General features: G+C 42.6%; 1 protein-coding gene across 13 annotated transcripts in view; it reads left to right on the forward strand.

The window, feature by feature from the left end:
* Positions 1–340: 340 nt before the first annotated feature.
* The window catches only part of nrxn3a (neurexin 3a), a 437,173-nt gene continuing 420,023 nt past the window's right edge, over positions 341–17,490 (forward strand). For 9 of the 13 annotated variants that reach the window (XM_029729374.1, XM_029729375.1, XM_029729376.1 and 6 more), the window contains exons 1-2: positions 342–604; positions 15,513–16,781. In XM_029729374.1, coding sequence (XP_029585234.1) covers positions 16,076–16,781 — 706 coding nt within the window. In that variant the 5' untranslated portion in view covers positions 342–604; positions 15,513–16,075. Of the gene's footprint in view, positions 605–15,512; positions 16,782–17,490 lie in introns of all 13 variants that reach the window. The other 4 variants (XM_029729379.1, XM_029729385.1, XM_029729371.1 and 1 more) reach the window with 2 other exon arrangements.

A 17,490-nucleotide genomic window follows, 5' to 3' on the forward strand; every position in this document is an offset into this window, starting at 1 on the left:
TTTCAATGTTTTAATACAAACAGGCTATGTAGGCCTATCTGGAGGTGCATTTGGGTTTACGCATCACTTTGTAAACCACATATTTGTCAGTTAAGGAAGATATGAGTAATTTACAACTTTTCCACATTACTCTGTTTGTGCAACATAGCTATGCAATATTACCGTCTCTACCGATTTTCTAACTATAGCCTATCCCAAACACACGCCACGGCATGCTCTGTGAAAATCATGCATTCACTGCTGTGTCTCTCCCAGACTACGCCTTTAAATGGGGCGCGCGCGGAGGTGGTGCTGAGGAGAGACCAGGAGAGGGCGGACCCGTGCGAAGTGTGTGTGAACATCCCGAGATCGGTCGCCAGTCGCACGGATCGAGCGCGCCGCTCTTGTGATGCACTGTAGTGGAGACCGACCGGAGAGAGACAGAGGAAAGAACAGCCCAGTAGGACCGATTTAAAGGCTGGTACTGTGTCAGAAGTCTCGCTTTAATCGGCACCGTGTTTATTCAGTCTACTCTGTTTTTTTTGTTTTTTACCGAACCTGGATTTAAACATTACCGGAGTTTATTGTCGGATTATTATGCATTGGATATTATCCCATAACTAAGGTCAGTCGTGCTCTATGTTCTACTTGCCTCTTGTCATTACTACCAAACATCCAAAATATAGTTGTAATCGTTCCTTCGGAACACATTTGGATTGGAATGGGGATGTTATAGTAGACATTTTGAACATGTTTGTAGTTTCGGCTGTCGACAGTCTGGAACAAGTTGGGACGTTGAGAACGTCGACATGTGGTCAATACTACCTAATCATAAACTAAGCATTGCACTATACTAGTAATATCCATTGACTGGAAACATAATGATATCGACGAATAAGGTCGCTGCCTGCTGCAGGGTGGTTTACGGGTAGGCCTATAAATGGGGCATTCCGGCCATGTCGGCTCGGGTGATTCTCTGCCCATTCCCCGGTCAACGAGGCCAGGGTGACAGGCATGGACAAGCCCCGAGGGACTGACAGAATTACGGTCACATCGCTCACCTCGTGGCCACAGGCAATATTTATAATCGGAATTATTCATCTTTATAAAACACAGAACATTATAGACATCATAAGAAGCATAAATGACGCTAAATAAATGCTTGCTTGGGCTACGACTCTCTTCCAAACCACGCATTTTGTTCTCGCCTGAAAAGTAGCTTTGAATAATGGATACAGGGGTGTCCAGTGTCTTACGACCGCCAGCGTGCATGGGGCTATTTTAAAATGTCAATGACGGTTCAGAGTAAACAAATTCATTTAACGAACCGGTTCTGCATAGTCAGGGAAAACAACCGATAGGTTATGTCTAAAATAAGACAAAAGAATATGTTGTCTGTTTTGATACTGTGAGATAAAAGACAATTCAGACATGGAAACGCTGCTTTGAATTTGATATGGGGACATGACCTTCTATGTTCCATTGATTGCCCCTACACTGCAGACACCATGATGGAGACCAGACATTTGGCCTTCCCCCAATTCCCTCTAAAATCATATTATTTTCCAGATGAATTCGTATATGCTCATTTTAACGAAATAGACCCATCTCCATTTAGAATATTGTGGAGAAGAAAGCATTGTGTCTTCGTATGAACATTTTTTTTCACAGACATAGGTTGTTCATTTGTAGCAGATAAAACATACCATACAACCTGAAACAATAATGTAATACGTTAGAGTAAAATATGAATCATCAGATGAGGCTGTATTTGGATTGTAAAATAACGCAGGAAACGTGATGGTTTTTTTTTAGGCGGCGGGTAGAATTCGTTCCCTATGGAATCAAATGAGCTCGTGAGCTCTGCAGAACGTCGAGGGAGGGTGTTTTTTGGGGTGCTGGTGATCTACATGAAATCTGACATGTATGAACACGCTGGTGTTTTTTTTCTTTGAAATGAACCATGTAACGCAGCCAATCTCTCACATTTTAGAAGAATGCATGTTGGATTTGAGATGATCAATATCTAACAGCTCATAAAAAGACAAAACAATTTTGCAGTAGAAATATAACGCCCCTATTAACTCCCTACAGCTTTATTTTAAATCATGCATTTTAACATCATTTATAGTTTCATGTTTTGTCTTAAATCAGGAATAGATAAATTACTTTAGGAAAATCATGTAAGAGATCACAAGATGGTGGTTAAAATTGTCACGTTTTGTCCTAATGATTTTTTCCCCAATAAAGGTCTGATCAGCACCTTCGCCAGTCGTGATGAAATAGTAATAAAATACACTGCAATTTGCCAGCAGAATTGGTGACGTTTGAAGTTAATTTAGCATTGTGGCACACGTTCGATGTTTGGGATTTACAATGTAATAGGCTTAGTGAATACATCAGAATGCAGGTAAACTCCTAATCAGGCTTTTCCAACGGGCAGAAATGCCTCAGAAATGGGCGTGACCCCTATGAAATGCGTCTCTTTTCTCACACAGCAAGCAAGGCCTAAAAGGCAGCAGCAGTCCAATGCTCTACTGTAGAATTCTAGTTGAAATAGAGATTCTATCAATGTTTTTATTTTATTGGTAGGCCCTACATTAAAAAAAACATGATTAACCATTTAATAAGAAAACAATATTTTATCTAGATAAAATGCTGTTTTTTTCCCACACAAAATATACCCGTTTTTGTTTTACGTTAATGTTTTCCACGGATATTAGTACACACAACTATTAGGCCTAAATTCCTGTTAAATTAAATATGATAGCTCACTATAAAACGAAATATTTGTGTTATTAAATCATTTCAAGAAAGTAGGCCTAGGCTAATCGACGTTTCTCCCATTTAGGCCTACACAGAAGGACACAAGAAAGATGAATTCAATATTTAAGTGGTGTAGGCTATGCGGTCGTGCTATGCGCATTCCCTGCCCTGCTCCTGTGGTTGTTGTGCGGTTGTGTGATTTGGCTGTACTGTCTGCGGGGTGCCGGGCGGTGGTTGGTGCGTGGTTTAATTTGGCTGTCCTGCTTTCTGGGCGCTGGTTGGCAGGCGATTAACTACTCTGACAAATCAACCGAAAACGGCCAAGGGCTCTCAAGGTAACGTTAATCCGTATGGGCGGGAGAGGGGGCACAATATTGCTCACACAATAGGCTACTACTCACAATATCGTTGAGGATGCGCCTTTTCCCATAGAAATAAATACAAAACAGTGTTTCAACGGGTTTTTTATTGTATGATGATTATAACATATTTTTGACGCAGATTAAAAATGGCCTATTATGTTTGTCTGAATGCGTAGGCCTATTTCACACGAAATGTAATGCAGTTGAAATAATAAAATATTTCACGGGCGTGATTAAAGATGCGGAGGGAGGACAAATAATCTCCGGTTGTAGAAATGGCGTCATGCCTTCCTAAATAAAACGGCGTTCAACAGCTCACAGTAATTTCATGCTTCTGAGAAAGGCCCTGCAATTTCATCTAATTCATTTTGTATAGGCCTATTTGTTGTGTGCGTGTGTGTGCGGGCGCGCGCTCGCGTGCATATACGTGTTGGTGTGCGTGTGCGTATGTGTGCATAAAACTACACACACACACACACACACACACACACACACACACACACACACACACACAAGGACGGATTACATATAGGTGTCAAATGACCGAAACAAAATTGAGGGTGCAAGAGATTATAGTAAATGTAAAGCATCGAACTAACAATTATAATAAAAACACAATTTCTATTGCACTATTTATAGCAAATATAAAATAGATTTGTTTTACTTTTGTCAAATGAAGGGTGTTTATTATATGTTCTCTGGGGTGCATGCTGAGTCTTTCCCTACTACGCAGACGTTGCTACAGAAGGATGTATGGTAGAAGGAAAGTAGTGAAATGATTAAGAATATCTCCAGCATTATTATTCATAGGATGTCTATACATGCATGTAGACATGGGTTAGTATTGGTTGTGTGTGATTGTGTGTGTGTGTTGCTGCAGAGTTATGTAATGCAGGATAAGGATTATTTGAATTAGATAAATGAAGATAAAGATAAACTAGATTAATTTAAACAGGGATTTTCTCTGTGGTGTGAGGACTGGCCCTACATATGCATTAACTGTGTGTGTGTGTGTGTTTGGCAGAGCAAGTGTTGCAGTAGAGTGATGTAATGCAGGAGACGGGGTGTTATTAATCGTTTAGAAGATAGATAAATCAAACAGGGTTTTTCTGGGATGCAGACCTCGGTTGATTGCTTAGTGTTGGTAGCATCGTTGCAGTGTGTGTGTGTGTGTGTGTGTATGTGTGGCAGCAGTATATTGCTAGCAGTGTTTGTGTGTGCGTGGGTGGGTGGGTGGGTGTGTATGTAGCAGTGTGTGTGTGTGTGTGTGTGTGTGTGTGTGTGTGTGTGTGTGTGTGTGTGTGTGTTTGTGTGTGTGCGCACGCGCACGCGCGCACATGCATGCGCGTGTGTGTAGCAGTGTGGGGGTGATGTAATGCAGGAGAGAGGTGCTGCAGCAGAACGGCTCTCCCCTCCCTTCCGTCCCCCGTCACCCAGAGGAGGTGTGTCTCTGTCTCTCTTCCTGCAGAGAGCTGGATGCCCACTCTCTCTACCCATGCTGGGCACCGGGCTGGACTCACGGCTCTGCCCGTCTGGCTGTGGCCACTTGTGCCCACTGAAATACTAGAATACTTAAGGGGAAAAAAGTATTTTTCTCCCTATACTCCCTTTTTTATGGTGAAACTGGTGAAATCGTGCCCGTTTTATCATATTTTAAAATGGACCAATCTGTCCATTTTTCCCTTCTTCCTCCCAGGCTGTGCACCAGTCTGCATCTATGTCTCTGCCTGTCTGTCTGTAGCTGGTAGGATATACTAACAAATGGATCCCCCCCTCCATTTTCTAGATCACAAGTGTGACAAAAATGGATAGGTGTAAGCAACATGGCGGGGAACTTTGCCAACACCCACTCAATGCTGTAGCATGAATGATTATTTAGGCTGTGCCTGTTTGTCTGTACCTGTCTGTGTGGCTGTGTAAATACTGTTACAAATATATTTCCTTTCTCCCCCTTCCCTTCTTTCCTCCGCTTCTTTCTCATCCCATTCTTTCTTAATAATAATGCTGTAACAAAACAGAGTATGTGTATTATTTGGTCTGTATCTGTTCTTTCTTATTCATTGTAATTGCTCATGTTGGACACAATTGAGTAAAGTGTGTTCAGTCTGTGCCAGGTTGCCTGCGTCTGTACAAATAGACACATCCTCCCTCTCCTTTCTTTCTCTCCATCCCTTCCTTTGCTCATCACTGAAACTAAATTGGATAGGTGAGAACAATTTAGGGGGAGCCTTGCTCTCCTCCAATGCTCTTAGATTAGTCATTAGATCATAATTATTTAGACTGTGTCTGTTCACCAGCAAATACATCCTCCCCTCCTCTATTAGTCCTACCTCTCTCCCCATAATAATCACGGATGTAATACAATTGGATAGGTGTTAACGACATGGAGTTTTTTGTTGTTGATAGAACCCATCCAATGATGTTAGATAACTTATGGTTGGAAGGTTGGAGGGAAGGAGGAGATGTTCAGGTATGGGAAAGGGGCCTGCCTATCGGAGGGGATGCATGAGTGTGAGTGGTTCAGGTGGAACATCTTTCTATCTCTCTCTCTTGCTCTCTCATACTCTCTTCCCCCCCCCCCATCCCACACACATGACTAGTTTAGTTCTGGCTTGCAGTATTGGTGGTGACGTCATCCACACACAGTTCCAGGGCTGTGTACCCCCTCCATATCTAAGAAAGAGAGAGAGAGTGTGTGTGTACTGCAGGGGAGCGAAGGTGTGTGTATATTTGTGTGTGTAGGTTGGCAGCAGGGATATAGGTGACTCACTGTTTATAGGGTGTGTGTGTAAAGTTTGCGTGGAGGACGAGATGTTTGGTGGAGGACTGGAAAATTAGAGAATCTCACAGTAAAATGTGTGTGTGTGAGAGAGAGAGAGAGAGAGAGAGCTCAACACATTCCTCCTTCCTCCTCTTCCATTATATCAGCTGACTGTCACAGAGGACATTTTGTTCCAGCATCCAGAGTGTGTGTGAAGACACGGCAGTGTGTGTACTCAATGCACCTGCCGTAGTAGTAGACACATCAGTGAGGTGTGTCTGTTTGACAGTCGGGGCCAATGAAGAGACGACTCTTATTAACATGGCTCTCTCAGATTCCCTCCCCTGCCTTCCATCCCTCCGCTTATTGTTTTCTAATGGGAGGCCAAACCCCGGCTGCTTTTGTCCCTGTGTGTGTCTTCCCTGTGAGGAGCGGCGGACTCCTATCAATGGGAACAATGGTCCATGCAGTTTAGCCTTTTAACCCCTGCCCATCCACCTGCAACAAAAGAACTCTCTCTCACACACACACACACACACACACACACACACACACACACACACACACACACACACACACACACACACACACACACACACACACACACACACACACACACACACACAGCAGAGAGAAGGTGTGTGGGCTACTGCAAGGGTGAAGTATCAGTTACGAGACCGTCCCCCCCTTCACCGCCCAGTGTGTTCCGGTCCAGTGGGCCCATGCTGACTGCTGGGGCCTTTGTCCTGTGGTACTGAGCCCAGGGCTGAGACTGTTGGCAGGGACACAGGGAATATTAGATGCCTATTAGGTTACCCTCTGTATGGGGCGGTGGAACTTAACCCTGCTTATTGTTATCGGAATACTTAAAGTTCCTCTCAACATGGGGGAGAACTATAGCTGCGTTTAACCGGCCTGGATAGGTATACTAAACCATACTGGGTAGAAGCCAAACTTTCTATGTGTGTGTTCCAGGTGAGTGTAGGCTACTGTAGATATCTCTGGTCGTGGGGCAGGCGGCTGATGGCCAGACGTTGGCTTGTCATTACATCACTACAGTGTCACAGAGTAGCATATCCCAGCAATGACACACATCAAGCTGATATGTCAGCGGGGATTTGACTGTGTGTCTGAGAGTAGCGCTGGCGTACTGTGCACCCTGGCTTCTATTTGGGTTGGGGAGCAGTGGAGGACTGTGTTGAACTGGCTGGTTCTCTCACTCGCTTGCTCTCTCTGTCCGTCTGTCTCAATTTCTCTGTCTTCTTGGTTTCTCTATCTCTGCATTTTGGAATAGCACAAGCCTGTGGTTATCTAGAACCTTATCTGCGTCTCAAGATAGACGGAAATGTGGGTCAACTTAGTGTGTGTTTTGTTACCTCGAGAACAGCTCTCATGAATGAATCCTAAAAGGACCTGGCATAAACCATTACATCTCACTAAAGGAAAACTCCACCCAAAATCTATGTTTAGGTATTTGTTTAATTAGTCAATTGTTGATATAGTCCCAAAATACAGGAATCTGGCCCGTAAAATGCATTTTCAGTAGGCTAGTCTAGAACAGATTGGCGATAGAATGAAACACAAACATTTGTAAAGAAATGACATGAACCAGACCCTGATGCTTGTGTTTACTATGACAAAACACAATGTGTGATGGGACTAACGATGGGATAGTTAGGTTAGGAAACATGTTAGCAACAATCTTGAAGCATAGAATAAGTACCTGTTTATGCATTGGGGTCTCTCTTGTCTCTGGCCCTGCGTGTTTAGGTCTCTAGTATTCTAGTGTCTCTCCTTCCTTTGTTTTGTGGTTCCTCTCTGTCCATCTGTATGGTGCAGTCAGCAGAAAGCCCCGTTCATCCCCCTGGCCATCAGATAAGGGCCATCTCTGCTGGCCTGATTGATAGTCGGGGGCTGCCAGCAGAATAATGGTGCTAATTTTCCTAGCAGATGACAGATAGGGCCTAGACCTTTACTGAGGAAAAAAAACGGCCACTTTTAATTAGGTTTGGTGACTGGTAATTGTATCTCTAACATCAGATACAATGAATTATGCACACAGATCCTGCTTTTTTATTTGTTATGGTTCAATAGTACAGTATTTGTCTGTGTTTCCAAATTGGCATGTCTTCACATGTCCTTAGCAGTTTTTAGTGACGGCTCGTTTGCAAACGTACGTCTCTTTTTGGTGAACAACGAGAATCACATCGGTAAAATAGCTGTTTATTTGGCTCCCTGATTTGCATAGTGCTACTTAACTGCTTTTTTTTAGCTTCAAACAACGATTATCTGCATAGAAGTAACAATCATTCTCTGAAGGGGATGAATCCTTACTACAGAAACAAAAGTGAGGAGAGCGTTTCATTCTGGTCCACGAAAATGTTTGCAGTTTGTAAAAAAATATATCTTATTTGAACACGCATATCACAATCTTCAAAATCTGACATAATGCATGGTAGCCTACGTTTGCTTAGCGATTAACCGAAATGTCTGTTTTTTTTGTTTTTTTTAAACAACTAGCCTAATTAACGGATGTCGGTTCAGTTATTTGAATTCCATTTATTTATTTTTTCAGTGAGCTCAATGCGCATTTTCTGACTGCAGTTTCTACAGAGATAAATCACATAAATCAAGTCCGAACTGTGTGATGTAGTTTCCAACAGGCCGACATTCTACATAGTTTAGCGTGCCTACCTGTCCGGAGACACAGAGAACCACAGATTATCCATTATATCAGAGAGAGAGAGGAAGTGAGGCCCAGCTCGGCTGAAAATCTTTCTCCTTCCAGCAGGTTGTTTCGCCCACCAAACAAGGAGATTTTTTATGGAGAAAATAATGAATGGTTTATTTGCTGCGTGAGGTTAATTGGATCAAATAGAAGTTTCATAATGCTTAAGTTAGGAGTGTACTGATATAAGTAGGACACGTGACATCCCGGCAACTTTGAGAAAAAACACTTGACCATGCATATTCATAGCATGAGGCTAGTAGCATAGAATTTCTCATATTTTTTTTTTAAACATTAGTCCTTTAGCAGCCACTCTTATCCAGAGCCACTTACAGTAGTGAGTGCATACATTTTCATACTTTTTTCGTACTGGTCCCTCCATTGAATACAGTTGCTTGACGTCAACAACTCTCATCGAATATTCAAAAAAGGATTACAATAATGAGATACATCCACCAATCCAAAGAAAGGATAGGTGGCAGCTAGACAGCCCTCCATGCCGCTGTGTGGACAACGACTCCCTTTGTTAGGACGGAGAGACATGTCTCTTGTCAGTAAATCCGTAATCTTTGATTATATTGACCAGATACTCTAGTGGCCCTATAACAATGAAAATACATGTATTCAAAAATGGAAGGCAGTCAGGAGGAGGCAAGATCAGGTTGAACCATTCTAACCAATGAGAGGGCAGATACGCGTGTGAACAACAGGCACAGCGGTTTCCACTAGTTACCACAGCCACAAAGTCAAATTAACTTTAGGATAGGGTTAGGTTTAAAATCACATTTTAAGAAGATAAATTGTAGAAATAGGCGGGTTTATGACTTTATGGCAACTAGTGACGACCAGGCGCAACTTCGATATGAAGTAATCTTTCAATAGGTTGCCGGGATGCACGTGTTCTAGTTATATCAAGTACACTCCTAACAACCTAACCATTACAAAACGTCTATTCGATAAAATAAGCCATTCCATTTTTCTCATTGACCTCCATAAAAAAACTCCTTGCTTGGTGAGCAAGAAATATGTAGAATCGTCACCAGGGGGCAGATGGAAGCGGTGTTTATAGGCTACAATAACTTAAACTTCAGGTCCACTGGGGTTAGTTCAAGTAACCTGTGTAGGCTACTTGCAGGTTAAAGCACGTCTCGTGTGAATTCTTATGGGGATTAAATGGACCCTATTTGTAGGGGTTAGATGTAATTTTTGTTAAGAAAAATCCATATTTATTACATCAATTGTTTTATTATATGTTCAAGGCCACCAATAGGCAACATACATTCATGGTTATCTCAGTGCCTGTGTGGTCCAGCCAGTACAACCGCTGAGAATGGCACACGTGTGCAAGACCAGGCATGGGTTTGAATCCGGTCTACTACTGCCCTTTGAGTTTTCGGAGAAACTACTATTTTACTTGTGTTCTTACTCAAGTCATTTCTGAAGGAAGTAACTTACTTTTTATTCCGTTACATTTGACCAAATCACCTCAGTTACATAGATTTATCTTCGCTGTCGGATGAAAACCTCCTAACCAAATTTGGTGATTTACATATTTTTTTTTATATGAATCGATACTATTGGTTACCCTTTACGTCTGTATGAACGATTCACAACCCCTTAACCCTTAACCAATGTAATGTATTAAAAATAGCTTGTCATCAAAACTCTTATCTAAGTCCTTCGGATCTCAAAGTTGTCCATCAAACCGAGTTTTATCTTCACCACAGCGTATTGCATTCCTGAGGATATTCTGGTTCTTAGGCTCTTAGCTAGATGCGATTAGAGTTAAGTTGCACTTCATTACCTTCTGCCTTTGTAATATGATATATTTCTAGAGTAAGGTAAGTATTTCTAAGATATAATTCTGGTGTTGAAAAAAAAAAGTGCTAAATAAAATGGCTATGGCTAACCCAGAAAAAATCTTTAAGAAAAAGTTGAATCTCCTGTTTTTAGCTCCCCATAGGATCTCTGTTTGTTGGCCAACAAGCCACTTTGTCATTGGCATGAAGAGTGAACATATTAATCAGATGGGTTTGGCAATAGCTAACTACACTGAACAAAAATATAAACGCAACATGTAAAGTGTTGGTCCCATGTTTCATGAGCTGAAATAAAACATCCCAGAAATTATCCATAGGCAAAAAAAGCTCTAAAATGTTCTGCACAAACTTGTTTACATCCCTGTTAGTGAGCATTTCTACTTTGCCAAGATAATCCATCCATCTGACAGGTGTGGCATATCAAGAAGCTGATTAAACAGCATTATCATTACAAAGGTGTCCCTTGTGCTGGGGACAATAAACGGCCCCTCTAAAATGTGTAGTTTTTTCACACAACACAATGCCACAGACATCTCAAGTTGAGGGAGCATACAATTGCCATGCTGACTGCAAGAATGTTCACCAGAGCTGTTGCCAGAGAATTGAATGTTCATTTCGCTACCAACGTCGTTTTAGAGAATTTGGCAGTACGTCCAACCGACCTCACAACTGCATATCACGTGTATGGTGTCGTGTGGGTGAGCGGTTTGCTGATGTCAACGTTGTGAACAGAGTGCCAGTGGGGTTATGGTATTGGCAGAAATAAGCTACGGACGACGAACACAATTGCATTTTATCAATGGCAATTTGAAAGCACAGAGATACCATGACGAGATCCTGAGGCTCAATGACGTGCCATTCATCCGCCATCATGTTTCAGCATGATAATGTACGGCCCCATGTCGCAAGGATCTGTACACAATTCCTGGAAGCTGATAATGCCCCAGTTCTTCCATGGCATGCATACTCACCAGACGTGCCACCAATTGAGAATGTTTTGAATGCTCTGGATTGACATGTACAACAGCGTGTTCCAGTTCCCGCCAATATCCAGCAACTTCGCACACCCATTTAAGAGGAGTGGGACAACATGCCACAGGCCACAATCAACAGCCTGATCAACTCGCGCTGCATGAGTCAAATAGTGGTCACACCAGATACTGACTGGTTTTCTGATCCACATCCCTACCTTTTTTTAAAGGTATCTGTGTGACCAGCAGATGGATATCTGTATTCCCAGTCAGGAAATCTATAGATTAGGGCGTAATGCATTTATTTCAATTGACTGATTTCCTTATATGAACTTTAACTCAGTAAAATCTTTGAAATTGTTGTATGTTGCATTTTTATATTTGTTCAGTATAGTATGCATTCAACATCACATGTACTTGAAATGATATTGTGAAATAAATGTTCATTAATGCTATTGAAATTGTAAACATTTTCCAATGTCTCGAGTACCATATACCTTTTTATGAAATTGTTGACATTGATATTAAGTCAACATCAAATGACCGTAGTTGAAATTGTACAGCCAACGTACTTTGTTAGGTGTCAGTCTTCATTGGTGAGTACCTGTGCTGGGGGACATCTGCAAGATAGTGCTGGCAGGCTTTAATATTAAATTCATGTCAAATCAATTACACTAAGTTGTTGTCCTTTTTGTTTGCTGTCACAGTTTACCATAAGTTGTAAAAAAAAATAACCAAACTAAATTTGTAACTAGTACTGAAGTAGTTTTCTTACTGGATACTTTGTTTCTCTTACTTATGTACTTAAGGCTAATTTAACTTGAGTAAATTACAATCTAAGTAACAGTACTTTAACTTAAATACAGGTTTTCAGTACTCTACCCACCTCTGCAAATTATTCATAGCCTAACTATAAATTGTTGGCGATCATCGACTCTGGAGGAAGACTGATTGTTTATCAAATCAACTCATCAATTTAGCCAGGGAAAAACAAACAGTAGATTATTGGTTTTCACACCTATTATTATGTGATTATTGATAGGCTAATAGTAGCCTATTGGAATATAATCAAATAACAAGGGGCCTATTGCAACCATTGATGGCACTAGATTACCGCCAATTGTTGTCTCGTTAAACCATCAATATGCGCTAAATTCACCTGCACAGCTGATCTCCATTGGAACCATTACTGGTCACCTATACTGCTCCCTAAAAGATTATGATGTGCTTCCTTAGTCAGAAATCTGTATATAGTGACAAGATGCTCATGTCTCCACCCTAACAATGGGAGTCAACCCACAGGCAGGAAGGCAGGTGACAAGCTTAGGTCTGCATATTAAGCCCATAGAAACACAGGTAGCCTAGTGGTTAGAGCTTATTTTGGCGAGAGTGAGCCCACTCACTTCGTCTCTGCCTTAGTCCTGCTTGCAACCAAATTCTGTCAAGATTTTATTTTTTAACCTTTATTTAACTAGGCAAGTCAGTGAAGAACAAACTCTTATTTTCAATGACAGCCTAGGAACAGTGGGTTGACTGCCTTGTTCAGGGGCAGAACGACAGATTTTTACCTTGTCAGCTCAGGGTTTTGACCTTGCAACCTTTCGGTTACTAGTCCAACACTCTAATCACTAGGCTACCTGCCGCCTCTACACTCTAACCACTAGGCTACCTGCCGCCTCTACACTCTAACCACTAGGCTACCTGCCGCCTCTACACTCTAACCACTAGGCTACCCGCCGCCCCATATGTTCGCCCTCCGGTTGATATTGTCATCGGAACAACATAGTCCTTTTTGAACAGACTAAGGGCGATTTATCTATTTGACACTCATTCTGTACAATAGATATAAAGCATTTCCTTGTTTACCATTGCAAATCTACTGTGGCAATTTACCTGACACTTTGTAGGAATGGAAACTAATGTTGCTGTGTTAATGTTTTATTTGTTCACTATTTATGTTATCCAAAAGTGTCTGGTATGGTCCTTTATTATTAATGTTATATAATAATAATATTAATAGATTGCATTTTTATAGCACTTTTCATTATAGTAATGATCTCAAAGACGCCCTTAAAACAACAAAACAAAACATTTGTTAGCCTATTGATAGTTCTGGGTGGAAAATCTTCCACGGTCATACACAGAGGCAGGTGCAAGTCCAACAGGCCACATCCTGTGTCCGATCCACTCTCCATACGCACCTTCCTGCAGTCCACATCTCTTCCGACTGAGCCCAGCTGAAGGGTTGAGCAGGGTGTAAATGATGGTCAGATCCGGGAGGGAAACAAGTCAGAGGTCACGTCACCTCTTGCCCTCCTCAGTTGTAGACTCCTTGGTAAACTCCTCTGAAAAAACTTGTTGCACCCACCTGGCCGAAGCCATGCAGCCTTGAAGTTTATCAAGATCAGGGGTAAAATAATCCTGGACTGTCCATATTTGAAATGTTAACTACATCAAGTCATTTGGGAGACTGTGTTATTTGTGCCAAAAGGGCTTGGGGCAAAATCAAACCCACGTGGACACCATATCAAATCAAATCAAATCAAATTTATTTATATAGCCCTTCGTACATCAGCTGAAATCTCAAAGTGCTGTACAGAAACCCAGCCTAAAACCCCAAACAGCAAGCAATGCATGTGAAAGAAGCACGGTGGCTGGGAAAAACTCCCTAGGAAAAACTCCTGAGAAAGGCCAAAAACCTAGGAAGAAACCTAGAGAGGAACCAGGCTATGAGGGGTGGCCAGTCCTCTTCTGGCTGTGCCGGGTGGATATTATAACAGAACATGGTCAAGATGTTAAAATGTTCGTAAATGACCAGCATGGTCAAATAATAATAATCATAGTAGTTGTCGAGGGTGCAACAAGCACGTCCGGTGAACAGGTCAGGGTTCCGTAGCCGCAGGCAGAACAGTTGAAACTGGAGCAGCAGCATGGCCAGGTGGACTGGGGACAGCAAGGAGTCATCATGCCAGGTAGTCCTGAGGCATGGTCCTAGGGCTCAGGTCCTCCGAGAGAAAGAAAGAAAGAGAGAAAGAGAGAATTAGAGAGAGCATATTTACATTCACACAGGACACCGGATAAGACAAGAGAATACTCCAGATGTAACAGACTGACCCTAGCCCCCCGACACATAAACTACTGCAGCATAAATACTGGAGGCTGAGACAGGAGGGATCAGAAGACACTGTGGCCCCATCCGATGATACCCCCGGACAGGGCCAAATAGGCAGGATATAACCCCACCCACCATAGGCCTATCAGCACACTGACGGAAGCGTCCCTAACCGCTAGCCCACCCCAGGCCACGAACATTTCGACAGTTAATTCGTAAACCTTACGATACACTCAACCTTTGTATGGCATAGCTTATTGGAGACCAGTATCTATCTTGTGTTATTAAGCTATATAAAATGATGGTTGTTGATGTGTATGGCTGCATTTCAGATACATTTCTGTACATTTGAATGTTGCAGTAATGGGACCTAGGCCTATATCGTTTGAGAGAGAGCGCGTGAGAGAGAACATTATTTTAAGATAGCAGCCCTAATCCCAATGACTCGATTGCCCCCACATGAAGAGAAAATTAACTGCTAATTTTAGCCAATCACAAGGCTCATTTGAATTTCCTGATGCATCAGGAAAATTATCTGCAACAAAAAAGTGATCAAGTTATAATCCGACATCTGTAATGCATAGTGCATTTAATGTCTAAAAAACAGTGATACTTTTTTATAATCGAACCAAATCCGAACCGACCTCAAAAAGCACTAATTGCTCAGCACTAGGCTTTACATTACAATTTTTTATTTTTTTCATGGTTTTAGGTCGATTTTCAAACATTTTGAATGAAGAACCGTTTGGGAGTCAAATAAACAGCTTTTTAACATGAACATAGCTAAATGATCCTGCTCACCAAAAAGACTCGGAATGACCATCAGTAGCAGTTTGGACAAATGTATGTGAAATTAATAAAGATGAGTCCTCTTGCTGAAGTAGTAGTGAGGGGGGAAAAAGGCCTGTTGTAAAATATCAATATGTGTCTGAAAACCACTGTTTTTTTCAGATTGTCTGAAAATCAATGTTGTGTGTGCTGTGTGTAATTCCTATGCTTCCTGTTTCTGACAGTGATGGAACTGAGGAGATCCAGAGGCTCCCCTGTGAACTACAAATTCCAGCAGGCAACATGAAGAAGGACGTCCCGGTCCCCCTGACAACCAGAAGAGCAAGTCCAATCGGACCTTACGCCATGATTACCCATCGCAATCTCTTTGGACTTTAAAGGATTACAAAGGTCAAACTTTCCTTCCCAACAGAAGGAGAAACTAGTTTTGACTCTTCTCCCCTTTTCCTCTCTCTACCTCCTCCTTTCTTTATCTAGGAGGAAAGGCATCTGCAATTCTACCTACTGTCCATAGCTTCTCAGCGATTGGATAGTTTACTCATGTGCATGGCCTACGACTGTTACTTAGCCTACCTACGACTGTTATCCCAACTACCACCCTACTCCCTGCTGATTTTGTATTAAATCTCTCAGCAGTGTCAAACATATCTGAGTACACTTTTGGATACAACTGTGGATACTCCCTCTAGAATTGGATACTTACTCTAAGACTTTTAAATCAAATCCAATGCTATCTAAGCTTTCAGGAATATAAACTCCTTCGTCCTCTTCCTCCTCCTTGTTGACCATGGATGTGCTGGGCTTGTCTGCGAGGCTGCAGCTGTTGCTCTCGGCCCTCCTGGGTGTGTGTCTGAGCCTGGAGTTCACCGGGGCCCCCGGCCAGTGGGCCCGCTACCTCCGCTGGGACGCCAGCACGCGTAGCGACCTCAGCTTCCAGTTCAAGACAGACGTGTCCACGGCACTGCTGCTCTACTTCGACGACAGTGGCTATTGCGACTTCCTGCAGCTGATGGTTGTGGAGGGCAAGCTGCAGCTGCGCTTCAGCATCGACTGCGCCGAGACCGCCGTGGTGTCCGACAAGCGGGTCAATGACAGCAGCTGGCACTTTGCCACACTGAGCCGCTACGGCCTGCGGACGGTGCTGGGGCTGGACGGCCAGGTCAAGGCGGACGAGGTGCGGCCCACTGGAGGTAGCCGCCAGCACATGAAAATTGTTAGCGATCTGTTCCTGGGTGGCGTGCCGCTGGACATCCGTATGTCAGCACTCACGCTGCCCACGGCACGTGATGCCCCACCCTTCAGAGGAACAATCTCAGATCTGAAGTACGGGAACACGGAACCGGTTCTCCTCAGCAGCTTGAGGGTTCGTCTGGAGTCGGAGGGGCGCTGTACGGAGAACCCGTGTGAGAACAGTGGGAGCTGCACCGTGGTGGATGGGGAACCCACGTGCGACTGCTCCAAAACAGAATACAAGGGCCGCTTCTGCAATGAAGGTAAGATCTTATACATTTTGTATTTCCTTTACTGTTCCTGAATGTCTACATTTGTGCATAGCCTTATGTTCACTTTTAACAACACAGATTTTACCCATTTCATTTTACCTTTTTGTCTTTCCTTAATCAATAGATAATTTTCATGTTATTCCAGAGGCTTCACTGACCTAATTTGAAGCATTTTTGCTGTTTACTAAGTCGTCTCTCTTAGACTCAGTGTATGTTGTCCCTGTGTGGTTGGAAAAGCAGAGTGCTGATCTAAGCGTGGTTAGCGACACGGTTAGCCACTAAGGTGCAGGTTAATGGGACCTCCCTGCAGGAACTGATAAGGACGCCTATAGAGAGAACGGGGGCCTCCTGAGCCCTTTTCTTTACCAATCATGCGATGACAGGTGTTAAAATCACATCCTTTTGTGTTGCAGAGCATTCTGGAACTGCTTTGATTCAATCACAACCTCCATCTCTCTCTTCTTCCTCCACAGCTGGTATTGGTTAGACCCCAAATTGATTTTTTATAAAAAAAACCTTTTGGTTAGGTTTTTTTATTCTTACGATTTCTTAGAAGGAGCATAAGAAAGGCCTTTTTATTTGTAAAGGGAGAGTGAATGTTATCTGCTTTATTGCAGAGGGTTTGGGTAGAGGGTTTTCTTTCTTTCAATTGTTAGATACTATATGCAATGTGGTCATGCATTTATAATATACTGAGGTA

The sequence above is a fragment of the Salmo trutta genome, chromosome 33, assembly GCF_901001165.1.
Source record: "Salmo trutta chromosome 33, fSalTru1.1, whole genome shotgun sequence".
Classification (NCBI taxonomy): domain Eukaryota; kingdom Metazoa; phylum Chordata; class Actinopteri; order Salmoniformes; family Salmonidae; genus Salmo; species Salmo trutta.